The 27,137-nt window shown below is 54.1% G+C and overlaps 1 protein-coding gene and 1 long non-coding RNA gene across 2 annotated transcripts; one reads left to right on the top strand and one right to left on the bottom strand.

The window, feature by feature from the left end:
• Positions 1-273: 273 nt before the first annotated feature.
• Positions 274-23,232, top strand: BMP8A (bone morphogenetic protein 8a). The gene is made up of 7 exons (XM_039850988.1): positions 274-607; positions 12,411-12,600; positions 13,020-13,168; positions 15,359-15,553; positions 16,332-16,411; positions 17,225-17,335; positions 21,416-23,232. Exons 1-7 carry the CDS (start codon positions 274-276, stop codon positions 21,563-21,565), a joined length of 1,209 nt encoding a protein of 402 aa, XP_039706922.1. The 3' UTR covers positions 21,566-23,232.
• A 1,350-nt stretch (positions 23,233-24,582) lies between these two features.
• Positions 24,583-27,095, bottom strand: LOC120593256 (uncharacterized). The gene is made up of 2 exons (XR_005650332.1): positions 26,577-27,095; positions 24,583-26,372 (listed from the first exon to the last, which is right to left on the bottom strand). It is a non-coding gene; the product is annotated as an uncharacterized LOC120593256 (long non-coding RNA).
• Positions 27,096-27,137: the final 42 nt, after the last annotated feature.

Here is a 27,137-nt window from a genome sequence, read left to right as displayed (position 1 = left end):
CAGGACAGCGGCGACATACACACTAGCTGACGGCCCCCAGTCCCCGGAGTAGCCTCTGCCGTGAGGTCTTGGCAGCCACAGCCACCCCGACCCGACGACAAGACAGGTGCGGCGTGCGGGGCGCTGTAGGCACCGCGCTGCGGCCGCGGACGACTCCCGTCAGGTCCCGCCGTCCCGGAGCCCGACGTATAGCTCGCCGTCGGGGATCCAGGACCCCGGGCCGGCGGCGGAGCGGATGAGCGCTCGGTGAGCGCCGGTCCGGTCCAGCCCGCCATGGCCGCGCGCCCCGGGCCTCTCTGGCTCCTGGGCCTGGCGCTGTGCGCGCTGAGCGGCGGCGGTCCCGGCCCGCGCCCCGCGCCCGGCTGCCCGCAGCGCCGCCTGGGCCCGCGCGAGCGCCGCGACCTGCAGCACGAGATCCTAGCGGTGCTCGGGCTGCCTGGGCGGCCCCGGCCCCGCGCACCTCCTGCCGGCGCCCGGCTGCCTTTGTCGGCGCCGCTCTTCATGCTGGACCTCTACCATGCCATGGCCGGCGACGACGACGAGGATGGCGGCTCCCGGGAGCGGCTCCTGGGCCGCGCGGACCTGGTCATGAGCTTCGTCAACATGGGTGAGTGCGGGCTCCGGGGATGGGCGTCGGTGACCCTGCTGTGCCCGTGCGACCTCCGCGAGAACGCGCGTGTGAGGACGGGGACCCAAGTGTCCGGGCGCCCCCTCGGGGGGGAACACGGGCTGCAGAGGAGATTGCACAACCTTGGGCTGTGTGGTGGACAGGGCCCCACAGGGGAGTGGTTACTGCCAGGTCAGGGCGACCAGGTCTAAGGGTTGTGGGGTCGGAGAGCTGTGGGTGGGGAGGGGCGGATGCAGGAATGTGAGTCCCAGGGGTGTGTACAGTCACCCCGTTCCCAAACACACCCAAGAGTAGGAATCATGTAATGTCGGGTGGACCTGGGCAGTGCCAGGAAGACAGTCTGGTCCTGGGGAGATGGATGAGTAAACAGAGGCTGTGATGCTGTCATTGTGATAAGGTCAGTACTGAAGAGAGGGGCAAAGTTCAGCATGGAAAACCCCAGTCACATCACCGAAATGACCAGAGCTGAGAGGATAACCCAGATGTCCTGAGTCCACAATAGCCAGAGCCTGGGAGCCTGCAGGTGGAGGTGTGGCTGTCAGGGGAGCAGGCAGAGAAGGAGCAGACAGCTCAGTGGGGCAGTCCCTGGTCTTGTCACTCATGACCAGCACCCAGAACATAGCTTGAAATGCACTGAGTGTCCAGGCCTGTGGAGTGACCTTGTGGACAGCTCGGACCCTCATTGTTCTTCCAGGCAAAGCCCAGCTTTTCCTTTCTGCAGAAATTTCACTCTAAATCGTGGAGCCACTTACCCTTAAAATTCTCAAAGATATCTTTTTCCATCACTAATCTCTCTTTAATCTACAGTCATGAATATTTGTTTCCCCATCTGCTCTGCCTCCTATCTGTGGCCAGCGAGGGGCAGAGGTCTGGGCTTGGGACCTGGGGACCCAAGAACTACAACTCAGCCTGGGGTGGAGAGAGCTTGGGGCTGAGAGCAGGGAGAGGACCCTTGCCAAGGCCACCAGCCTCCCTTCACCTACAGCATCACTCTCAATCCTCCCGACAACCCAGTTAACAATCATAATGTTCATTACCATCTCCCAGATGAGGACAGCGAGGCTCAGAGAGGCCATGTCACACTCAGAATAGCACAACCTCTACGTGGCCGAGCCAGGATGGGCCCAGGTTGTTTGGTCTTATATCCAGTCCTCAAGGACATTTCTACTGTCAAGAGGATGGGCTTTCAGGGTGGAGGGAGCTTTCAGAGTGATTTAGGCAGAGGAATCCAGGGGACATGGAGCAGCAACAAATGTTGTGGGGTCCTCAGCTAATTGCTTCCTAAGCAAAAACAGAAAGAAGGGACAGCCAAGGAGGCCTCTGTGCCTCTTACCCCAGAACTGGTGGTGGGCTGAGGTGGGGGAGTAAACAGCAGGAAGCCCCTGTTAACCTCTACTGGGAGCCCAGTGCCCAGCACAAGACTCCAGCTGGTGAGTTTTGTATGCTGCCTTCCTGTAGAGGACAGGCATGGGCACTTGGGACAGAGAATTGAGGCTCTGTCTTCCGGACATGTTGACTCATGGCTCAGGACCTAGAAGAGCTGTGGATGCAATCACTCTGAGAATGGCCCCAGGGGAGTCATCTACTAGAGTGAGTTACTGCCCAGCCCACGTCCTGCTTCCCCCAGCATCCTCTGCTTCCCCCAGCCCTAGTGGGAGCTGCTGCTGTGAATCAAGCAGCGCCTTGAGCTCAGAAAGGTCTGCTTCCCCTTCTGACTCTGCTATGTGATCTCAAGCCCCTCTGAGCCTTAGGTCCCTACTTGTAAAATGGGGCTCCTGGTCATCAGTGTATCCTCAGAGTTGCCATGTCATTGGTTGATAGGTGGAAGGAGCAAAAAGTCAGCCCTTCCTTTAGAGTGAACTTGGCCCTGGTCCCTCCCAGCTGCTGCCCAGCCTTGGTGTGGATGTGACAGGAATGTCCCTGCGTGTCTTATACACACATAAAACCCAGAAACAGATTTTGAAAGCCAACCAAAGGTGTTTCCACCTATTTATAGAATAAAAACCAGCATTCGAAGTTCTATATCCTTATAAAAGTTCTCATTTCATATGCAGCACCATGCGAAGCTGTTTTACCAGCCTCATTTCATGGGCTCAGGGAGGTTAAATGGCCAGCCCATGGCCACACAGCATGTCCATGGCATCATTCAGGCTGTGGATTCCAAACCCCAGCTTCTTCCCCTGCCATCTGAGTGTTTCATTAAGACCTAAGGCCTCTGACTCTGTGGGATCAACAAGCAGGTCCTTGTTCAGTGGAAGCCCAGTTGTGAATGGGCCCAGCCAGCTGTCAGAAGGGCCTTCTTTATTCTGACATACTAATTGCACTAGTAGAGCTGTCAGTGAGAGTGGTTTTAACTAGTAATTATCTAGGCTGATGTGGGTGATTAGATGCTTAGCAGGATTCTTTCCTCATTTGGAGGCCCTGGCCCCAGGCCCATGAAAGGTTAAGGCCCTTAAACCACCGTGGAGTCGCTGTGCTGTCAGCACCCACGCCCAGGCTCCCACACCTATTGCCTCCAGCTCCACCTCTCCTATTGGCCTCATCTGCCTCCAGAGAAGCCAGGCCTGGTGCCGGCCCAGTACCTGATCATCAGTGGCAGCCTGTGGGACCCAGAGGCCATGGGCCTCTCTCAGGCTTCTGGCATATGGGTCAGGGTTCTGTGGTGAGTGCCAGAGACCCTGCTGGCCTATCACTCTCAGCTTTGTAGAATCTTGACTGCCCTTGGCCAGGACACAGTAATAGGGGCCAATACCCACGTGGAGCAGACAGAGCCTGCCCCTGGTGTCGTCTGTGCTCAGGGAGGGGAGAGCCCTGAGCTGGGAGGCAACACCCAGGTTCTTGTCCTGTCTGGCCTGCCATCGATTCCTCCATGTCCCAAATCATGCCGCGCTCCCTTCTCTGGGCCTCTGGTTTCTCATCCAGTCTGCAGTGTCAGAAAAATGAGGGGCCCCCAGCACCTTCTGACAACACCATGCCATCCCCTCACCCGAGGCAGGTGTGACTGGCTGGCTGTACCTCTGGCTGGCCCAGCCCCTCTGGAGGGAGGAAAGAGGCAGGAAGGACCAACTCTGTTTGTTCCTCCTAAATTCTTCTCCACATGTCAGCAGAGCGGCAGGTGCCCATCTTCCAGATCGAGACACTGAGGCAGGAACAGCCATGCAGGCAGAAGTCCAGTCAGAAATGAATGGAGCCATCTTCACTTATGTCCTGACTTTTCCCTGCACCAGACTAATTTATTCTTGGGGTCTCAGGCAGCCAAGGACAGGAGTGTTAACGAGCTGAGGATGTTGGGTTTGGGAGAGTCAGGACCCAGTGAGGGACCTGGCCCAAGTCCTGCTCAGCCCCGTAACCTTGAAGGGGTGACTGACACTTACTCCAAGAGTCACTGTCTTTGATTCTTTACCAAGGGCTTCTTTCATTTTTTCATTAATTTATTTAACAAATAGTCATGTGGTACCTGCTCTGTGCCAGGCACAGTTCTAGCTTCTGGGATATGACAGTGAACAGAGCAAAGTCCCTGCCGTCATAGAGCTGACCTAGTGGGAGAGACAAATAGCACATACAGAAGTCATAAAGATGATCGTCAAGTGGTCTAGACATTGCCATTCCCCCATCTGGAAACTAGTAGGGGACGAACAGTGGGTGAGCAGACAGGACCGGGGTGGGGGCTCGGATCTGGGACGCAGACAGACAGAATTTGCATCTTGACTCCTCCACCTACTCTCAGTGTGATCTGGACTTTCCAATTCACCTCTTGGAACCTCAGTTTCCTCTTCTATAAAATGGAGACTGTCACAGTTCTTACCTGTGGGTCCGCTCAGGGGTCGTGTGAAATGACACCTAGTGATGACTATATGCCCAGACTATATCCACGTCTATTCTGACATTGCATCTCACAGTTACTGTCAATCTTTGTTTTAAAGAGGAGAGTGAGGCTCAGAGAAGTTAGGTGATTTTCCCAAGGCCACACAGCAGATCGTTTCCCCACCTGCACGGTCTCTGCCTCTCCACCACCCTGAGGCCTGGCTCATCATTAGGTCCAGTAAGTGCTACTGAATCGGACTGTACTGAATGTATGTTGAAAACCGAGAATCTCTTTTAAAGAAAATTGATATTTTGGGATTTATAGAACGAAAACATGTTCATTGTAAAAAACTCATAGATTTATTAGAGAATTTTATTATAGAAAATTCAGACCATATATTTAGAAACATAATTTGGAAGTAAGCCTCCCTAGTAAGCCTCCCTCTACTTCAGAGAAAACCAGCGTGTTAATTCTTTGATGTAACCCTCCACAACCGGCCCTGGTATTTTATCACTATAGATGCTAACATTTTATTATTTTTCTACAGAGTGGGACATAAATGCCCACCGTTTTGCTACTTTGTGTTTTATTTAACAGTAAATTCTTTATCCATCTTAAAAACTTACTATTAGAGTGACCACATGCCCAAAGGTATTTTTCTTTTTAAAAAGCTAATTAATTATTTCAGCTTGATGGAGGTATAGTTGACATTTACAATTATAGGATATTTAAAGTGTACATCATGATGATTTGATATATGTATACATTGTGGAGGGATTTCCCCCAATGAGTCAATTAACACATCCATCACCTCACATATTTATTCTCTTTTGTGTATGTGAGAGTATTTAAGTTCTACTCTCTTAGCAAATTTCAATTATACAAACACAGTGTTATCACCTACAGTCACCATGTTTTACCTTACTTAGATCCTCAGAACTTATTCAGCTGATAGTTGAAAGTTTGCACCCTGTTACCAACCTCTTCTTATTTCCCTCACACCCCAGCCCTTGGCAACCACTTTCTTCTCTGTTTCTATGAAGACTTTGATTTTTTTTCTTTTTTTTGAGATTCCAGATATAGGTGATTCTATGTTGTATTTACCTTTGTTTGGCTTATTTCACTTAGCATAATGCCCTCAAGTCCATCTGTGTTGTCACAAATGGCAAGATTTGCTTCTTTCTCATGTCTGAGTCATATTCTATTGTATCCATTTATTCATCAATGGACACTTAGGTTGTTTTGGTTATTGTGAATAATGCTACAATGAACATGGGGTGAGGTGGAGAAGTATCTCTTTGATATCCTGTTTTCGTTTCCTTTGGATAATACCCACAAGTGGGATTGCTGGATCATATTGTAGTTCTATCTTTAATTTTTTAAAGGAACCTCCATAATGATTTCCATAATGGCTGCACCAGTTTCCATTCCCACCAATAGTACACAGGGTTCCCTTTTTTCCTTGCCAACGCTTGTTATCTTGTCTTTTTGATGATAACCATTCTAGGAAGTATGAGGCGATATCTCATTTTGGTTTTGACTTGCATTTCCCTGATAATTAGTGGTGCTGATCACCTTTTCATGTACCTTTTGGCTATTTGTATGTCTTCTTTGGAAAAATTCTATTCAGTTCCTCTACCCTTTTTTAAATTTAAAAATTTTTTATTTTTTATTTTTTATTTTTATTTTTTGCTATTGAGTTGTGTGAATTCTTTATGTATTTTGGATATTATCAGGTATGTGGTTTGCAAATATTTTCTCTCATTCCACAGGTTGACTTTTCATTTTGCTGGTGGTCTGTTTCCAAAGGTATTTCTCTTCCCAAGAGTTGGAGGTGGGTCCCTTTTCTCTGAAACCCTGTCTGGCCACCAGGATGGTAAATTACTCTGGAATAGGACTGGGTTTTAATCCTCTGTCCACCACTCGAGAGCTGTGAGTTATTGACAAGTTACTTAAAATCTCTGCATCTCGGTTTCCTCACTTTTATAATTGGGATAATAATGCCTGTGTCATAGTAGAATGGGTAAATAGGGAAGGCAACCAAGAAGGTAGCAAACACCTGCTCGGAATGGCTGTCAGTATGATGAGGGAAGAGCCTGCTGTGTGTACCTATACCTCTATCCCATCATTTGCTTAGGGACCTGCAGCCAAGTGGTAAAGAGCAAAGTTCCAGGAGCAGGCTGCCTGGGTGAGCATGAGCAGAAATGGTGTGTATAATGTGCCCAATACGGTGCCTGACACAGTTCAAAATGGGAGCTGGCACATTATTTCCCACCTCTGTGCCTTTGTCTAGTACACTGTGCTCCATTTCTGCTTGTCAAAATTCTTCCACTACTTTCAAATATGTTTTCTAGACAAGTATCTCTTCTCCAAGGCATCTTCCATAGTTAGAGCCCCCAGGCTTCACTGTGTGTGTTCCTCTTGGGATTCTAGTCACTTTTTGCCTATAGATTCAGGGGCATTAGCCCTCTTTTTCCTCCTCTCAAGAGAACTATGAACAACCTGAGACTCTTCATGACACCCCCCAGCCCGCTGTGCACTCCAGCCTCTGCGTGAAGGAAAGAGGAATTCAGTGGGAGGCAGGGCTGGGACCAGGTGGGGCAAAGCGGGGCCAGCCTCCCTGTCTTTTCGGAAGCCAACAAAGGGTGCAGCATCTCCCTGGGTCCTCCTCTGAGATCCCGAGTCTCTGCAGGGAGGAAGGGGGCTTCAGCAGGCATTCTTGGGGCACCTGTTGACAGAACCTTGATCCCTCATCCTGGTATTGCCACCCAGAGGATCTCTAGGGCCTCTCATTTTACATCAGTCTGAAAGTCCACGTGAAGGGCCCCTAACCTGGCACATGACCCCTGGCAAGTCTCTACCCCTTCGGGGCCCCAGTTTCCCCATCTATTCAGGGTTGCCCTGAAGGCCTTTCCAGAGAATGTGCCCACTCCCTGCCTCCTGGTGGGGGCTGTCGGAGGTGAGGCACAGGGCAGGGGGCACACCCAGCCCACCTCCTCATGGGAGCCCATCCCCATGGGAGAGAGGGATGTGTCACCAAGACCAGATCTTTCTGAACAACGCCCACAGTGCAGCTCTTTCCCCCGGTTTGAACTGGAGAAATCCTGTCTTTCTTGCTCACATCTCCTTGGACCTATTTTCGGCCTTGGCGGGCTTGATGTGGTAGAGCGCGCGGGTGTTCCCTTTTAATTTGCGGTCTGAAGCCGTCTGAGGCCCAGACCGGTAATTGTGAGTGCAGAGCCATTTATGGAAACAGCTCTGAAAGAAGTCAGTAATGAGAACTGTCTAAAAATACCTCAGAAATGAAGGCTTGGGCCTCCTTTTGGCAGTACTGAGATTTTTGGGTGGGAGGAAGCCCTCGGGGTGAGAATCGATAGGTAATCAATTCTGTGGTTCTGCTGTGGGCCTGCACAGGCCGTGGGGACCTGGGTCTTGTTTTAGGTCTGAAGTGGGTCCCTCAGCCTCTGTGACCGGCAAGACCAGCCAGACAGGCCCAGCCCATCTGCCTCCGGGTCCCTGGGGGAGCAAGTCCCACAGCAAAGCAAAAACATGGGTGGCCTCTGATGGAGACATGCTGTGACATGGAAGCCACTCCCAGGCCAGCAGAGATGCACCCGCCCAAGGACCCGTGGATGCTGGACACTGAGCCACTCTCCAGGGGACCAGGAGCCCTTGGGAAGAAGGGGCTGGAGCCTCCCTCTGGGCCCCTGGAACACAGGGGGCCTAAGAAGTGGACCGCTGCAGCCTTCCCTTCCCACCCCACATCGTTCATTCCCTGACCTGGAACTGCTCACCATCCAGCGGGGCAGATGAACCAGGGACAGGGACTCCTGGGTTGGGGGAAAGGGCGAGACCGGCGGGCTGGTCTGTGTGGGGTCAGAGGAGGACAAGGGGCTTTTACAGCTGGACCGAGAGGAAAGCAGCCTTTAGACATGGTGGGATGGGGGCCACCCAGGAGAGAGCGGCTTCAGGGAGGGACTGGGGGAGGTGATGGCAGCCAGGAGGCCCAGGAGGCCATGTGGACGGGATGGGCCAGCTCAGGGGGTCCCGGAAAACAGAGCGGACCTTGGGCTCTTCCTGGGGAGCCTGCAGGCCTGGGGAGACGGGTTTGAGGGCAGGAAGGACAGACAGACAGGTCAGAAGATTCTATTCTCTTAACAGCGGCTCTGGGCTCGAGGAAGGGGAGGTTTCTTTTGAAGTCTTACTTTTCAGTCAGAAACACAACCGATTTAGGTCATCTGGGTTACTCTAAATTTTGTCCAGGGCATAAAAATAGCTGAAGTCTCTGCTGGTGTCGGGCTGGTGGACATAAAGTGTGGTGTGGCATCTGGAGGTGTAGCATGTAGGTGGCTGATGCAAGACCCCAGAAATGGAGAGGCAGAACGTGGATGGCGACCAGGCGGTGAAGGCCGCCTCTTGCCCATAGCAGTCTCTTCCCATAGATGTGGGACCCAAAGGTTGTTTAACCACGGGCTGGAGAAGGCCCAGAGTCCCATTACCACACGGTGATTCACGATTATTTATTGTTCCGGAAGCCACATTAAGGCAATTCAGAAACTAATTTCATCTGCTGCTTCCCAGACAGAAGCTGGTTCAATGTTTGGACATTTTGGGCAGCTCTGATAATTTTGTTGAAAATAAACATTTAGAGGTCTCTATTTGAGCCAGGGATAACTTTGTCTGGTCCCCATGCCCGATTAATAGCTTTGTGCATATGGCTTCTCCTATTTTTCTATTGTGTCCTTGGGATTGTTGTGTCAAAGGGTAAATTCACATGTATGTGCTAGGATCTTACAAGGGGATATTGCCAGATTCCTCTTTATCGCATTCCTACTAGCGTCGTGTGAGAGTGTTCTCATCCACTCTACGTAGTTCTTTCTCAGAGGACTGCCACACTGTCCACCCTATGAAAAGCACCCCCACCCCTTTCCCATTACTCTTGAGCCCATAACCGTCTATATTTCACTTATGATAGCTAAAATATCCCTATTTTACTTGTTTTTGTTTATATTCTGTAAACTCCATGAGTGCAGAGACCTGACTTACCCGTCTTGTTTACCCCATTCCCAGGGTCCAGCACTGAGTCTTTATACAGTAAGAATTTGATACATTCATTTATAAATTAATGAACAAACAAGTGAGCAAATGACTACATTTATTTAGAAAAACGTCATTCAGAGGCTCCCCTTCCCACCACCCCACGGCCTTGGAATTTCTGGCTTGGCCCCCTGACAGTATCACATCTTGGCACAAAGTTGGGAGATTGTAAGTCAGGCTCATCCGATACTCCTGTTGAATGGCCACCCTGCCCTGCCCGTGGTCTGACTGTTTACAAAGCCCCTTCATAGCCCCGTGAGGAGGGCTGGGCAGTATCCTTATTCTCAGTTCACAGAGGAAAAGACAAGGCCAAGTGGGGAAATATATGCCTGGCTGGTGCAGGGTCAGGCCTGCGATGACCACTGGTTAGAGAGCTCCACACTGCCCGAAGCTACCTCACTGGCTAAAGCAGACTTGTCCTGCTTAGTTATCAAGGAAGAAACAGAGGGGCCAGAAAATGCTTTCCCAGAATACCACTTTTGGGAAATATCTCTCCTAACTAAAAAAGCTGTGGACCCACAGGTATCTTCCCATCCTCCGCACTGACCGTCAGATAAACGACTTGCTCTGTTTCCTCAGTTTCACACTTCAGGAAATTTCACCAATTTTTGATGAAAATTATTTTTCTAAAAGTTTCCCACCCTCTGGTACTTGCCTGGAACAGTCGGGGTGGGCTGTTTCCTTTGCTGGAACTACTGCGTGGTTTATCGATTTCAAACCCACAGAACGGAAGTTTGGAAATGAGGTCAGTTCAGGTGAACAAGGTGCTCTTGACCCAGCAAGGGAGGGAGGCTGCATGGCTTGGTGCCCACACGGAGCTGGCACTTTTGTGGGTTGTCCCCTCGGTTCCCAGATCCAACATGAAATCAGCATCAGATCTGCAGACAGAGACTCCCAGTGAGCGTCTGGGACCCACCCGTCACCCTTGCTGTGCCTGGGGTCAAATACACTTAATGATGCTCTGAGAGGAGTCTGGAGAAGGGTGTGGTGGAGTGACCCTTCCCTACCCTCCGTGCGGCACCTTGTGGCAGCCAACAGCCTGGACCTACTTCCTCCCATGGATTGGGGATTCTTACACAGCCACAGGATGGTGGTGGTCTGTGTGGCCCCTGAATCCATGGGAATTGTCACCCAAGTTGTGTGTGTGTGTGTGTGTGAGTATGTCTGTAAGGAGGGGGGTACTCGTGTAGAAATTCATGGTGGCATCTCTCGGAGAAGGTCCAGGACCTTGCCCTCTACACCTGTGCAGTAGGACCCAGTGCCACCCTGTGTCAAGCTGCACCTAAAACAGCCTGCCTCCGGGTGGGCATCTGCTGTGTGTCCAGCACCCTGTCTGACGATGGGTGTTCTATTTTTAATCCTCCCCAGTCTGGGGGTGATACGCTCATCTCTCCTGCCCAAACAAGTATGCCCGCTGGCCTCGCCCAGCACAGCTGTTTGCCTGTCCATCACTGGACCATGTCCCTACCTCAAGGACAGGAAGTGCTCCCCACATCCGCTTCTGCCACCAGCCTGGTGACTTGTGGTCACTGAACCCAGTAGCCAAAGAGAGAATTTTTAAAAAGACTCACAGACGTGTAATTAAAATCTCAGTGTTGGGTTTTGGGGAAGGTGCTGGGCGGCTCCCACCCCTGCTTTCCGGAAACACAGATTTTTAGTGTTTGAAAGGGACAAGGGGCTAAAGTGAGATGGCCCTAAATATACGGTCCTGGGCATTTCCCGGCAGCTGGGGAAATGTGGGATTTATTCCGCGCCCGCGGCCTCCTGCCCAGCGTCGCACCAGGCCCCGCCGCCTCAGGTCCCCCCCGGCCTGTGCTTTACTCTCGCCTCCACGCACAGCGTCCACTCCACCCAGCCACCCGCTCCTCTGCTGCCCGGAGCCCTGGCCCCTGCTCCAGGGCCACAGCCCACGCTCCCAGGCCGGAACTCCAGCCCTCCACAGTCAGGCCACAGCCAGGCTCACGCCCCGTCCCCACACCAGTGATCTGTGGGTGGCCCGGCACCCCCAATCTGTGCATACAACGTACCCTCTGCCTAGCATGCCCTCCCCACCACCTTCTCCATCCTCCAAGACTCTGTCCCATTCTTCAAGGCCAGTTCAGATGTCACCTCCTCCAGGAAACCTGCTCAGATCCCAGCACACCATGGGACCCTCCGACTTCCCCAGCTCTTGACTAGCCTCTCTAGGAGAGGTCACCCCTGCCTCACTTCTTGTTCCTTTCCACCTCTCCCTCTGGCCCTTCCTCCTTCACCTTGTTCTAACAGGGACCTGCCATTCTTCCCCACTTTGCTGTGTTTTCTGGCTGTTGTTTTCCTGCCTGTGCTGTCTGTCCCTCAGCTCTAAACCTTTGCTCGCCCTGGTCCTTCCTCTGCAGTGTCCTTTTCCCATGACATCGTGGCAATTTCACTGTCACCCCTCAAGGCTGTGAGCACTCACTCTCCCCCACACCCATCCACACACATCGGCAGACTCTGAAAAGTACTTAGCCATGTCCCTGCCCATCAGGCTGGCCCTTTTCTACCTTGGGTCTGACGTCCATCTCCCCAGAGGAGGGACCTGTCCTCTGCCTTATCTGTGGGTCCCAGAGCCAGTGAGGGGCTGAGCCAGGGCCTGCAGGGTTTGAGGCTTGCGGGGGAAGCAATGAAAGCTGCCTTTGCTGGCACTCATCATGTACCAGGCGCTGTGCTGGGCACTTCACTACAGGCCTCATAGCACCCCCTCAGCACCCGGAGGGCAGAGCCTGGGGTCAAGCCTGTTCCCAAGGAGGAAATAGACCCCCCTGCCCAGGCTTCCTCGGCCCTGGGCTCCCACTGGGCCCTGCCACTCCAGAGCCCGAGCCTGGAGCCAGGGCTGAGCGCCAGCCCCGCCTTGTCTTGCAGTGGAGCTCGACCGCGCCCTGGGCCACCAGGAGCCCCACTGGAAGGAGTTCCGCTTCGACCTGACCCAGATCCCGGCCGGGGAGGCGGTCACAGCCGCCGAGTTCCGGATTTACAAGCTGCCGAGCACCCGTCTGCTCAACAGGACCCTCCATGTCAGCATGTTCGAAGTGGTCAGGGAGCAGGCCAACAGGTGCCTGCCCTGCGCCCCAGCTCCGGTCAAGCCTGTTGGTGTGTCCGGCCCAGCCCTTGGGTGCACATTTCCCAGAGGACAGAAGGGGAGCTTTCTGGGAGCACACCCCCAGAGATGAGGGATGCTTGGCCTGAGGCCCCGGCACCCTGGGGAGAGGCCCAGTGTCAATTGTGGCTTCAAGTCCCTGCCCTGCCATCCTGGCTGTGGAACCTGCAACGGGCCATTGAGCTCCCGGCCTATTTCCCCATCTGTCCACGGCACAGTAACACCTCTCTACGGTAGATACAGTGAGATGAGGCACCCGAGGCGCCCAGCCCAAGCCAGGGGGTCGACGCCCCACTCAGAGTCCCCCAGGCGGGCACTGGAAACATGGAGGCAGCTGTGCCAGCCCTCAGTTAATTGTTCTTTCATGTCCACAGGGAGTCTGACTTGTTCTTTTTGGATCTTCAGACGCTCCGAGCTGGGGACGAGGGCTGGCTGGTGTTGGACGTGACAGCAGCCAGTGACCGCTGGTTGCTGAACCGTAACAAGGACCTGGGACTCCGCCTCTATGTGGAAACAGAGGACGGTAGGACTCAGGGCCTGGGCAATGGACCTTCTCTTGGGGGCTCCTCCGAGGCTGCTGGCAGCAGGCGCAGCTGGAGCCCCCTCGACTGGCCTGAAGGCCACTCCTTTCTCAGCTGTGCCGCTGGGGTGATAACGTCCCTCCCAAACTCCAGGGCTCAGGGGGTAAAGAGGGTGAGGTCCCCATAGTTCCAGGCAGCTGGAGGCCCCAGGCAGCAGTGGTTTGCCTCCTCTCCTGCAGAACCAGCATTGGAGTTGCTAAGGGAGCGAGTCCATGTTCTCTCCCCAAGAAATAGGTGATTCTTTCTATGGAGGAGCCTTCTCGTTGGGAGTTTCTGTACTGGGTAGGGGCACAAGGGCAGTTGGTTACGCCCTTAGGCTCTGATCAGGGAGGCCTAGGTTTGAGTCCCGGCTCTTCAGCTTTCTAATAACTCTGTAACCTTGGCAAGTTACTTACCTTTCCAAGCCTCCGTTTTCTCATCTGTAGAAGCAGGGTTCACGCATTCATTCATTCACCAGGTGTTAGGCAGGGAGAGCCTCCTTCATCCCAGGCAGTGGGGATAGAAAGCCTGAAGGTGGGCACAGGACTGGCGTGTTGGACTACAGCAAGGGGCCACCGTGGCTGGAGCAGAGAAGGCCCGGGCGAGGTTGGAAGGAGAGGAGATTGAGAGAGACAGGCAGGGGGCATTCTGAGTGAGGGTAAACCAGGGTAAAGGTTTTTAGGGAGTTTCTTGAATTTAGTAGCAGTGGAGGATGGCAGGATCTGATTCAGGTTTTTATAGAAGACCCCTCTGAGACACCCCCCTCAAGGATCTGTGGCACCACTCCCACCCCTTCAGTGTGGGTTACCCTTAGTCACTGGCTTCCCAGAGGACAGTGTAGAGGGTGGGGGAGGTAACTTGCCAGTGGACAGAGCTAGCCAGCACCACCTCAGCCAGGTGATCGAGGTTCCCATGAATCAGTCATATGGCTCCAGTGTACCCTGGATATGATGAGATGAGAGGGCGCCCTTCTCAGGGGCCTTCTCCCCAAACCCATAACCCCAGTCTATCCATGAGAAAACATCAGACAAACCCAAATTGAAGAATTTCTTACAGAATACCTGAAAAGTGCTTTTCAAAACCGTCAAGGTGATCAAAAGCAAGGGAAGCCTGAGAAATTGTCACAGCCCCAGAGATGCCTGAGGCAGTGTAACCACGCAATGTGGCATCCTGGATGGGATCCTGGGAGAGAAAAAGGACTTTGGGGAAAACTAATGAAATTCGAATATATTGTGGTGTTTAATTAATAAAACGCCAATATCAGTACATTAGTTGTGACAAATGTACCATATACTACAAATGTTAACATTTCCCAGGGGACACTCGGTCTGAGTATATGGGAACTCTCTATGCCATCTTTGCAATTTTTCTGTAAATCTCAACTATTGTTAAGTAAAAAATTTTTTATTACATGCATAAAATAAACACCTCCTGAATTTAGTGAGAGGTGGAAACCGTGGGAAACAAGAGTGAAGTGAAGCCAGAGAGGCCCAGGGAGCCAGTGTCCAGGTGAGAGCTTGGAGGGGCTTATGAGTAACAGTAGAAATGGAGAAAAGTGGTTAAAGGAATCATGGATAATGTGGATGGAGCCAGTAATTTTTTTAACACATTCTTTTTTTCTGCTCTTGGGCCCTGTTCAGCAGAGCAAGCACTTGAGAAGCCCTGTCAGCCACTCCATTCCGTAGAGTGTTATCAATCCTATATGGGCGGTGGAGGTAGACCTCAGGCCTAGGAGTCCTCAGACCAAGGTGGGAATCCTGTTTCTGACAGTCCCTGGCCGTGTGGCTCCGGGCCAGCAGGGGGTGACTGTGAAAGTTCTCGGTGACATATGAGGTCCAGGATCACTGTAAAGATGAGTGAGATCATCCATGTGAAATAACGTTGAAACCTGTAAAATGCTTCACGAATGGCAGTGTACTCAATTGTCACTAATACCGACCCCACGGTCACGAGGCCCGTCTCCCACCATCTCCCTCAGACCTGCCTGCCTGGGGGCTGGGACTGGACGTGGGACTTAGGTCTTCAGAGGAGGAAACCGAGGGGACAGTGAGTCCTGCTCAAGTCCTCACCCAAGCCCGGTAGAGGTCCCTGCTGTGTCCGTGTGCCTGGCCACTGCCCTCGAGTGACCGCCCTCTCTCTTCTCTCTGTCTCAGGGCACAGCGTGGATCCCGGCCTGGCCGGTCTGCTGGGGCAACGGGCGCCGCGCTCCAAACAGCCTTTCATGGTCACGTTTTTCAGGGCAAGCTCCAGCCCCATCCGAGCCCCTCGGGCAGTGAGGCCCCTGAAGAGGAGGCTGCCCAAAAAAACCAACGAGCTGCCGCAGCCGAACAAGCTCCCAGGGATCTTCGGTGAGGTCCAGGGCTGGCCCGGGTCGGAGCCCGCAGGCTTTTGGCCGAGAACCAGTGGTGGCGACAGAACCCTCCAGCTCTCTGTAGGGTTCAAGCCGATGGTCACTCTCCAGCCACCTTTCCTAATAGCCTCCTTTGTCCCATGCCCCCTGAGGACTGGCCACTGCACTGTCTCTCGGGCCTCTCTGCTACCCTGTCCCTTCTCTGCCTTCCCTTGGCTCACCAGGCCTTCCCAGAAATCTCCATTAGAATCAGGCAGCCCGGGCCCTGGCGGCCCTCAGTTCTTTCCCAGGCACCCTGCAGGATGCACAGTTGTTTAGGCAAAGGCCTCCCCACCAGGCCTGACCTGACTATGTGCCCTCTTTTCCTTCACTGGAGTCGGCCCTTCAGCTGGCCTCAGTGTGAGCCACGTGACTCGTGGAACAGGTGTGGCTGGGGAGGTGAGCTGAGAGTGGGAGGCATCGGCCCAATGACCAAGCGTCACCGGGGCTGTTTATTGGAGCATTAGGCCCACAGGCTGGAAGCAGGGAGGCTGAGCTGAGCGCAGGGTCACTCTGGAGCCATTGGGAGCCATTGGGGGCCATCGAAGGTTCTTGAGCTGGGTCATGGCACCAGCAGAGCTGCAGGAATAGGCTTTATGAGACCAAATGGTTTACTTTCCCGTCATTCATTCATTCCACAAATATGCCTATCAGGGCGTCCCCCACTCTGGGAGCCCTCGTGGTTGCTGCACAGAGCAGGACCCCAGAAAAGACCTCGCACCATCTCTCCCCTGCAGATGACGTCCACGGCTCCCACGGCCGGCATGTTTGCCGTCGGCACGAGCTCTATGTCAGCTTCCAGGACCTCGGCTGGCTGGTAATTTCTACTCTCCCCCTTTTTCTTAAATGACAACCTCCCTCTAAAGATCGTGAGTGTGTCTCCAGGAGGAGACAGAATTATGGGGAATTTCATTTTCTCATGTATTATTTTCTTCTGAGTTTTCCACATTTTCAAAAAGGGAGAATGTGTCACTTTTTTCAAAAAATATAGTTTCAGGTACATAGTACAATGGTTAGACATTTGCATAATTTATTAAAGTTATCCCCCGATTACTCTAGTACCCCCCGGCACTACACACAGCTGTGACAGTAACATTGACTCTGTTCCCTCTGCCGTACTCCACATCCCGTGACTGTTTTGTAACTACTAGTCTGTCCTTCTTCGTCCCTTCACCTTTTTCACCCAGCCCCTAACCCCCCTCCCCTCGGGCAATCACCAGTTTGTTCTTTTATAGTGAGAAAGTGCTTTTCTGTAAAACCATGAAAATGGAGACAGTTTGAATCCTGAGCCATAAAATGTCAAAACTACAACAGGGAAACCGAGGCCAGGGTGGTGGCGCCTCTGTGCCTTTGCTGCAGCAGCAGCTACAGGAGACGTGGTCGGTGGGGGCTGGGCTGGGAGGATGACGCTGAGTGCTGATGGCAGGTGAAGGGGACACAGCTTGTCTCCAGTCCTGTCCGCTGAGGGTCTTCAACGGGATGTCAGCCCACTGGGAGGGGCCCGAGCATGGTTTGATGGGGGAAGGTAAGGGGCAGCCCTGAGTCATCTGTGACAGGTGCTGGATAGAGGGGCTCGGGAGGGGCCACATGGTGGGATGCACCTTCTTCCATTCTCCCCCTTCACCCCCAGGATTGGGTCATCGCCCCCCAAGGCTACTCAGCCTATTACTGTGAGGGAGAGTGCTCCTTCCCACTGGACTCCTGCATGAATGCCACCAACCACGCCATCCTGCAGTCCCTGGTCAGTACTGCACCTGTCCTGCCTGGACCCCTGGGGAGGGTGCACTGGGAAGAGGGTCTCAGACAGCCAGGACGGCAGTGGGAGTGCCTGCTCAGGTCTCGGAGCTCCCTCAGCATGGAGCCTTTGCTGCTGCGTGCAGCGTAGTCAGGTTCCCACACATGTGTAGATGCTGGTCCCTGTGGGGCCACACCATGTGTAGACTCTGTAGGTGCACACACATATGCACACACATGCATATGGAGACATGCAGGTACGGGTGGTGGAACCCAGACTCATGAAGGCGGCCTGCTTGTGGTCACATGCACGCACAGAACAGATGTGTAACCCACCTCGGCACCTGTGTGATTTGAACACGTGCACCCATGCACCCTGGTGTGTCCGACCTTCTGTGACACATGCACACAGGGTGAGACAGCTGTGTGTGTTCACTCTTCAGGACGTGTGCAGGGAGAGTCACCGTGTGCCCATGTGCCGGGGCAGTTCTGACTAGGGCTCCGCCTTCTGTTTGCTCCCTGTTGGCTCTTTCCCTTGGTCCTCCCAGCTCTTTGTGTTTCCACGGATGGTGTGGTTTTTGATGCCCTGGTTTCTGGGGTAATTTTAAATGCCGAATAATAGTTTCTGTGAGGAATATCATTGCTACTGCTTATCGCTCAGTGTTTTAAATGTCTGTTGTATTGAAACTTCTTTCTGAACCATTTACCCAGACTCCTAGTTCTTAGTATCCCTAGCGTTATTTTTATCTGATAAGAGGTTGTCAAGGTGATGCCTTAGGGTGAGAGTAAATGACTGTAAAAAGTGGCTTTGACCCTGTAAGGCCTCCTTTCTCAACATCAAATGGGATTTGCTAGACCCTAGGGGCCGCCTACCTTGGGGACGCTCAGAGGGGATACGCTGTGTGATGGCCACCGGGGCTTCCATTCTTCAAGCACATGCATCTCCCAGGGCCTGAGAGGGACATGGGTTGACGGCCGCACCTGCATCTCTAGGGCTCTCCCTCCCCTGCCTCTGCCCTGACCCTGGCCCTCCATCCCCAAGGTAGGTCAGCAGGAGTGAGCCCTCAGGCTGTGCTGGGGGCAAACGAGACAGTGACTGCCTTCTCGAGGAGGTCTGTCAGTGAACACGTGAGCCAAGCACAGGCCAAGACAATGGGTCCTGTGAGAAAGGAAGACTAGGCCTCCACAAGGAGGAAGAACGTTCCAGGCAGAAGGATCCAGGCCCTAGGACAGGAGTAGCTGGATGGGCTCAAGGCCTGCAGGGAGGCCAGGCTGGAGGGGAGCAAAGGAAGGCCGAGGGAGGTTACACTGGGGTGCGGAGAGGCCCTAACATAGGCCTTGGGGTCCTTGGTAAGGTGGCAGGTGGGTGGATTTAGTCCCAAGTAAAGCAAGAAGCCTTTGCAGGATTTTAGGGAGACAATATCATGACCTGACTCTCTAGAAGTATCTCTCTGGCTGCAGTGAGAGGATGAGAGGCTGGACCATGGCTGGAGGGTGGAGGAGGCCGAGAGACAGTGAGGAGGCTGCTGTGGCCACCTGACAAGAGGACCAGGGTGGCTGGCAGGTTGTGAGAAGTGGCTGAGGCCATAGGGATGGTGGAGGCAGGTGGAGGGAGGGACAAGGGGAGGAACCAGGGGCTTCCGGGTGAGGGCTCAGTGACCTGGTGTGTGAGGCCTGGGGGCAGAGTTGTTGGGGTAGGAGGAGGATTGGGGGAATGGGTCTGGAATGGTTGTCTGCTTCTGCCACCACTTTTTGAGGCCCAATGAGACCCCATGTGACCAAGCAGGCAGGTGGCTGGATCCCTGAGTCTGGAGTTCAGAGGCCAGGCTGAAGCTCTGCACTGAGACATGGCCCATGCCTGGTCTTTGGGTCCTGAGAGCAGATGAGATTCTCTGGGGACACAGCAGGCCCAGGAGAGGAGAGGCCTGTGAAGGAAGAGGAGCCCTGAGGAGACTGGGGGAGTGATGTGAGAGGGCCTCGGGGTGTCCTGGGGGCCAAGAGAAGGAAGATGACCCTCCAGGCTCACCCTCGGGCCGTTCTGCAGTCTCACTAAGGCGCAAATCTGACCTCATTCTCAGCTGAGAAACTTCCCTTTGCCGCCCATTATCTCCAGGAGGAAGTCTGAGCCCTCAGCCAGGGACGCGGGGCCCCTCATTAGCCACCCTACTGACCTCTCCCACGCCCCCTAGTACACGCCCCAGTGCCCTCGCCTCCCTGCAGACACTCAGTGCCAGCGCGTGCCCCGGGTCCCCACCTCCCTGCCTTTGCACTTGCCGGCCCACCCGGGGGGGCTTCCCCCTCTGCTCTGGGCCCCGCCAACTCCTGCCTGCCCCGCAGCCTCACCTGCCGTCCTTCCCGGCCAGGAGTGGTCGCCATGCTCGTGCTCCCACAGCACTCAGGGCCCGATGCGATTGTCGTGCCACTCCGTGGGTCCTGGCTGTTTACTGGAGTGTTGTCCGTGTTCCCTTCCCACCCCACCGAGGCTGAGAACAGGGACCATGTCTGGGGACATTTCTGTGCTCCCCGTCCTGGCACGGCAGGCACAAGGCACGTGTCCGAGATACATTTGTGTTGGAAATGAGAAAAGTACCATTAGACCCATTTTGCAGAGGAGAAAACTGAGGCCCACAGTGAGCGAACTGTACTCAAAGTGACAGACCCTCTGATTGGTCTCCTAGTGGCTCAAGGCGAATCTAACGGAATGGCACATTGGACCCTGCAAATCAATCTGTTTGGTGCCAGATGGAATGCAAGGCCGTTTCTCTTCTGTCGCTGACCTGATCGAGCTTGGTCTGGGGTGGGGTCACAGAATGGCCACAGCCCTGTGGGCCCGGTTTCTCTCTCAGGAAAGGCCCTCCCCAGTTTCTAGCCACTTAGAGCCCATGGCTGGCACACCAGGCTGGTGTCACCTGGTTTTTCACATAGGTCTATGAATGCCAAGCCAGACACCGCATTTGGAGACTAGGAAGTTGGGGAGCAGTGGCCCCTCAGGTCCCAGTCTGGCTGGACATCCCCGCAGAGGCCTCGGCTTCCCCTGTGGCTGTAGAGAGGCTCTGGCCCAAGCGAGCCCAGTGGCGTCTCACGGCCCTCCCAGCAGGTTGGCTCAGAGCTGGGGCTTTTGGGACAAGGCTGGGCATTGGGGAACAGGAGCCAGGCTGTCACACAGGTCACCCCATCAGACAGCTTCATCCAGGTCCTGCTCAGCAGCCTCCGTGAGGGCCGGGCGGTCCTGGCCCCTCAGAGTGGCCACAACACACGTGGATGGAAGCAGGCTTTTCTTCCCGCCTGCCCCCAATAGCTTGGGGCTGTCTTTAGGGCCCGTCCATGTGGGGCCTTGATGAGGAGTCCAGTGTAAACTCGGCTCACCCTGCCAAGTCTCAGGATAAATATTTGTATGGAGGCTGAAATAGCTCCTCGATCAGGCTTTTTTTTCGGTGGGTAAAGCTGTTTAGAAGGAGGGAGTGGGATCAGTACACCCGGGTCCAAGTCCTGCTACAGGTCACGTGGCCTTGTCCCATTTCTTCATCTCCCAGAATAATACTTCCCTTAGAAGCTGTTACGAGGGGTGAAAAGTACTTTGAGAAATAATGGTGTGAACACCTAGGGGTGAACCTAGAATCCTAGGCTTTATCCAGTTGTTCCACGGTCCCTCGGCTCCCTGGAGGAGGAGGAGAAAGACCATAAACAGCCAAAGCGGACAAGACAGGGTCAGGGTTGTTACAGAAGCACAGAGAAGGAAGAGGGGGCGGAGGGGACCCCAGAGGGCTGGTGCTCCAGGAGCATCAGGCAGAGGCACCCGCCACCAGGTGCCACACTGTTCTGGGACCAGCAGGGTCCTCAGGTGAGGGGAGTTGCTGTGGCAGGGAGCTGGTGCCCAGGCCTTGCCCTGAGGGCCTCGGGCAGCAAATGGGTCAGGGAGGTCAGGGCTGGGGCTGATGTGCACGTGACATCTGCCCTGGCTCGAGAATAAAGCAGGGGACAGGAGAGTGGCAGGAGGCCAGGTGCAGGCAGGAGCTCGGCCGCGTCTAGGCGGGTCCTGGGAGAAGCCACCGTGCTCACCTCTGCCTGCCGCCCCCTCTGTGGCCAGGTGCACCTGATGAAGCCGGACGCAGTCCCCAAGGCGTGCTGTGCACCCACCAAGCTGAGTGCCACCTCCGTGCTCTACTATGACAGCAGCAACAACGTCATCCTGCGCAAGCACCGCAACATGGTGGTCAAGGCCTGCGGCTGCCACTGAGGCCCTGCCCGGCAGCCACTGCAGCGCCACCCAGATCGGGCCCTCTCCAGGGGCAGGAGACCCTCGAATGCCAGCAGAGCTCTGGCCGGGCCACAGGGAGGGCCCTCACACCTCTGTCCATGTGCAGCCAGGGTCTGGTCCTCTCCAGGCCCCTCTGCCCCCTCCCCTGGGGTTTGTGGTTTGTCCCATTCCATCCCATAGGGCCTGATGCACACAGCAGCCTTGGTGTGCTGACTGCGCTGTCTGCGGTCAGCACAGGCCTATCTTAGGACCTGTCCTTGGCCGTCCTGGCCCACACTGTGGCCGACCTGGGACGGTCTGAGCTGCACCTGGAGCATAAGTGCGGCTGTTGGGCTCTGCGCCACTCACCACAGCCTTTGGGTGTGGGAGCAGGGTCTGCCTTTTCCCAGGGCAACGCTGGGCCTTTCCGGGCATGTGCATGCCCTCAGCACAGTGCACGATTGAGTTCCTAACTTGACCCGCTGGCCGTTAGCACGTTAGAAAAAGGACAAGCTGGGGGTCCTCATGCCCTGGGCCTGCCCTTCTCCTGCCTGGGGAAGAGGCGACACCCCCGGGAAGCAAGAGCCTTGGGGGCTTCCAGTTCCCTCAGTCTCCACGTGGAGCTCAGCACCGAGACAAAGTTAACTCTCAGCAGAAGCAAAGAGTCTGTGCAGTGAGTGGTCCTGGCAGACACAGCACAGATGCCCCACTGCCCATCCCCTTGCCCATGGCCATCAGAATCAACCTGGGTGCTTTTTCCACTGAACCTGGACAGGGCCTCAGGACCCTCAGCACAAATCTCTAGGCAGCCACCAGCGGTTCAGAGTTGAAATGAACTGGTTTCCTGCTCCTGCCATGCGAAGGAGCAATCCATTGCCCCAGAGCACGGTGCCTGGGCCGCCTCTGGCCAGACACTGTCAGTGTCTGCTGGAGTCTAGGAGGTAAGAACAGGCTGGTCACCCCGTGTGCCCAAGTCCTGTCCTGTTTCTTGGGGCCTCTGAGCCAAAGAAAAGGCCCCTGTCCCGGGGGAGTCGATAATTAGGCTGAGCTGCGTGGGGAGGTTCCCGGAAACCACTGTTCTCCTTGGAGCAGCTGAGGCAGTTGGAGTGTTTATTTGATTTTTGACTTGCTAAGCCTGTAATTTACCTGCTGGAGCACACGGAGTCCAGCTGCCTGAATCCTGAAATACTGTGTCATTAAAAGCAGGTCCTAGGCCCACCCCAACCCACAGACACAGCCCGCAGAGGGAGCACGACCCATGTGCCCAAGGACACGCATCCTGGAATTCACTGCACCCTGAAGACAGGCTCCCGGAGAGCGGGTCTAGAGCAGGGGTGGAGGCTGGGGCCATGCTGTGGGGCAGCAGCCCCCCCACCAGGAGACAATGGGAGCAAGTGCAGAGGAAGAGACCCCCACCCCCACCCCCGTTTGCCTGGGCTTTGTGCTCAGGCTGGCAGGGATTGGACTAGGCACCAGCTGGGATGTCAGGAGACCTGTATTCTGGTTCCAACTCAGCCACTGACCTGCTTGGTGTCTGGACAAGTCCCCTTCCTGATTCAGGCTTTAGTTTCTGATCCATGACATGAGGACATAGGACTCTTTATTCTGCAGAGGTCCTTCAAGCCAGAGAATCTGCCTTCCACCCCAACCCTTCTCAGAGCCAAGGGCCCAGCACTTAGCACCATGTCTCCTCCCAATATCAAGGTCGTGGAGGCTTGGAAACGTCTAACAGGGGCAATGTGTGGTCTTTCCAATGCCTACAGCACAGAACTTGGCATGGCTTGGGCTACCGGGAAGGTGTCTGAAATTAAAAGTTTAAGGATGCGGACTGCCTCACCCACCAGTGTGCAGACTGGGAACGTGAGGGCCATGACAGGATTTCCTCTTCATGCAGTGAAGCCATGGTGGCCATGGCCTTCCTGAGACTTCTAGCACCTTCAGTGGTCCAGGCAGCCACCACGGGAAACCCAACAGAAAAGGCCTCGGATAAGGGAGATTGGAAACATAGAAGACAAGGTGGCAGTATTCAGCTACCAAGGCCATCTTGTTTAACTGGTTGCCCCTGGCAACCCAGGTTGCATTCAAGGCTGCACAGTAGAAGTATAAATAAGGGTGGTCAACTCAGGCCCACTGATGGCAAAGTCAATGCTGACATGAAGGGAAGATGCAAAGGAATGGCCAAGTCTGGGGCCATTCAGTGTGGGGCAAACTACTCTGTCCACCTCACCGCCCCGCCAAGTGTTCATCTTCACAATCACACTCAGCACTGGCCTTGAGGCCAGGTTATCAGGCAAAGCCCTATTCCTTTGTGTCTCTGTGTAGGGAAGTAGGTAACGCGCTCCAAGAAATCCCCTACAATTTCACAGGAAATGAGACTAAACAGAATGGTGGGTTTTGCAGTCAGTAGACCTGGCATTAAATCCTGGCTCTGCCTCTTGTTAATGTGAATAAATTACATAAACTCTCAGTTAGACATGTACATGCCATGTATAAAGCCATGATGGGGATCAGGTCCGTCCACAGAGCACTTAGCACCATGTCTAAACATGAGTGTGCTCTTACTTTATAAAATAATTTGCAAATGTGGACCTCCTTGTGTGCCTTCCTATGAAAACTCGCTCTTCCTAGAATGTATCCAGGAGGTGCTGCTGTATTTACTTCAAAGCTGTGCTTTTCCTAAAAAATCTAAACTTGGCAATCTCTTGGGATGAGGTGTGACTGGCACCCTCCCCTGCCCGTGGAAGGAGCCCAGGCTGACAGTGACCCGCAGTGGCCCACGGCCCCACCTCCCTCATAGCCCTGCCAGGGAGCGTGGCGCCCATCTGAAGCCTCACAGGAAGCTGAAGGGAGAAATTTTCTGAGGTTTCTCTTCTTACTGGGAGGCCCTGAGCAACCATTTTAACTCTCTTTGTTAAGTTTTTCCTCACTTAAGAAAATATTACATTTATGCCAGGAAAATCTTTGAAAATAAGAAACAATACAAACATACATAATCCCACCAGAGAGAGAAACCATCATTAATATTGCCTTCCAGTCTTTTTCTTGGCACATACATATTTGTCTTTATACATAACGTGGATATTTTACAAAGTTAGGATCATATTCTATGCACTGCTTGGTGATCTGATTTATTCAATTTATATTTTGAAAATTTGGTATTAAACAATCTTTGAAAACATAACTTCCAGTAGCATTCTATCCCTTGACTTCTGCCTCAGTTTTCTCACTTACAAACCAGGTCTCACCGCTCCTTCCCCAGAGGGCCGTGTGGGGCCCCCGCCACCCTCCCATCTGAGCCCCGCCCAGCATCCAGAAGAGACAATGCCTGCACGGTCACTGGGCTGGCCATTAGCCCGGAATCCCTGGACCTGGCACCTCACCTCTGCGTCTCAGGTCACCACCCATACAAAGGTCATGGGTGGAACCCATGGGGTAACTTCTGGGAATGCTCTTGCACAGCACAGGGTAATGCCACCCCACGGTCCCCAACCCACCGGCCTCCTGGCCAGTCCACTGGTCCATCTCCTCAGGGCAACCAGGGAAGAAGAGTAAGTGATAAAGTCCTCGCCACAACCTCTCCCTTTGTTTCACAGTGTTGTAAGATCAGTCCTCTTCCTGGGGCCTCAGGCCAGCCTTCATGTCCCTGCATGTCATACTCAGACTGCCCGTGCTGAGTACTTTACATATGCCCTCCTTCTCCCTTGGATGTCACATCAGCCCTGAACAGCTGCTGTTCTCTTGGCCTCACTGCTGCCTGTCCTGACAGTTGTGACTGACCACCGGTGAGGAGGGGGATCTAGGTTAAGGAGCAGGGGTCTCTGCTGGGAACACTGCAGGCGGCAGGAGAGCAGGTAGCAGCTCTGGAGGAGGTTTCTAGGAACTGATAGTTTCTGGTCCTGTGACGTGGTGGCGTGGCTGGCTAAAAAATGGTGCAGAGTGAGAGGCCAGCTTAGTACAGGCTATGAACTGTAGCACCAAACTTCAATTTCCAAGTGGAACTGGGGTGAGGGGAGGACGTAGGAACCACCTCTGGCTTGTTTCCTGTGTCCCAAGCACAGTGCCTGGCAAAAGAAGGGCCCTGGGCATTCTATAGCAATATGATTCTGACTACTGGTCGAATGAACGAACGAAAAGTAAATGGGTCACTGAGACTGAATACAGGTGCCCATTAGACACGACCAGCAGGTGTGAAGGCAAGAACACAGTCTGGCTAGTCCGACTCGCCTTCCTGGTAGCAAGAGCGAGGGAAAATACAGGCATTTCTGCCACCTGTTCTGACCCGTTGCCTCACTGTCTGACAAGGGTGTGCCCTCAGGGACAGCCTGCAGGGGAAGGGAAGCAGCAGGATAGGTGCTCCAGTCTGTCCTAGAGGGATGGCCCAGTCATAGGGGCCTGGCTGGCAGGCAGCAGTACAAGAACCAGGGTTTAATTTATCAGAAGAAATGTCCAGAAGACACACTGGTGGGCCCAGGAGACGCCCTGGCAGCAAAGCTGCAACAGCTATGCACAGCTGTCCACAGTGGGGAGAGTGGGTTGGCGCCTGTGCTGGCTCCCAGGCCCACAGTCTCGCTTGGGAAAGAGCCAGAAGAACCCAGGCCATGCCTGCAGAGGAGCTGCTCCAAATTGATCCTGAGAAGGGCCAGGACACAGACCCTTGCTTAACAGGACACCCTCGGGTGCTGGTTCCCCAGGCTGACTGCTCCTGGACACGCAGGGGCAGCGCAGAGAACGTGCCTCTCACACGTACTCCCCACAGTCAGAGATGATCACCGTCTGCTTTGGCTTTCCGTCCTTGCTGCCCTGGGCCCTTGTGGGTGGAACAGAAGAGGGGAAACCAGGGGAGGGAGGGTAAAGATTAAAAGGTGGCTCAGGGACAGCCCCCAACTCCCAGCCTGAGCAGAGGCAGCCTCCTCCTGGAGGCAGCCAGGACTCCTCTCTCCAGGCCACAGGGCACCCGCCCCAGCTCTCCCACCAGGCTGGGCACCAAGGAAGGGCCCAGGCGGCCACCCACCTCAATCTGCCGCAAGACATCCAGACCTTCTGTGACCTCCCCAAATACCACATGCTTGCCATCCAGCCAATCTGTCTTGTCACACATCAGGAAGAACTGGGAGCCAATGGTGTTTGGGCCAGAGTTGGCCACAGAGAGCAGGCCTGGGGGAGAGAAAGAGCACGTCAGATCCCTCCACCCGGGCTCCTTTGGCCAGGCCGTCTCAGACTCTGGGAACTACAGACCACATGGATGCCTTGTCTTTCACTCAATCGATATGGTAAGCAGGATTGTTTCAATTATTTTATACTGGTATGTTCTTTCATTCATTCAATAAAAATTTGTCTACTTTGTAACCAGGTCCCCTACTGAGCCCTGGGGACACTGGTCCCAGCTCTGGTGGAGCTTACAGTCTAGTGGAAAAGTCACTCAAGAGAATTGTGCTATGACAGCCATGACACAGTGAAGCCCAGTGACACAGACACCTGTGCAGGGAATGAAAGCACAAGAGGCAGATTTGTGTGTGTGTGTGTGTGTGTGTGTGTGAGAGAGGAGAGAGAGAGGAGAGAGAGATGCTGTCAT

The sequence above is a fragment of the Pteropus medius genome, unplaced genomic scaffold (genome assembly GCF_902729225.1).
Source record: "Pteropus medius unplaced genomic scaffold, Ma_sr-lr_union100, whole genome shotgun sequence".
In the NCBI taxonomy this organism is placed as follows: Eukaryota; Metazoa; Chordata; class Mammalia; order Chiroptera; family Pteropodidae; genus Pteropus; species Pteropus medius.
Note: the sequence above shows the minus strand (reverse complement) of the source record. Positions and strands in the feature narration are given on the sequence as shown.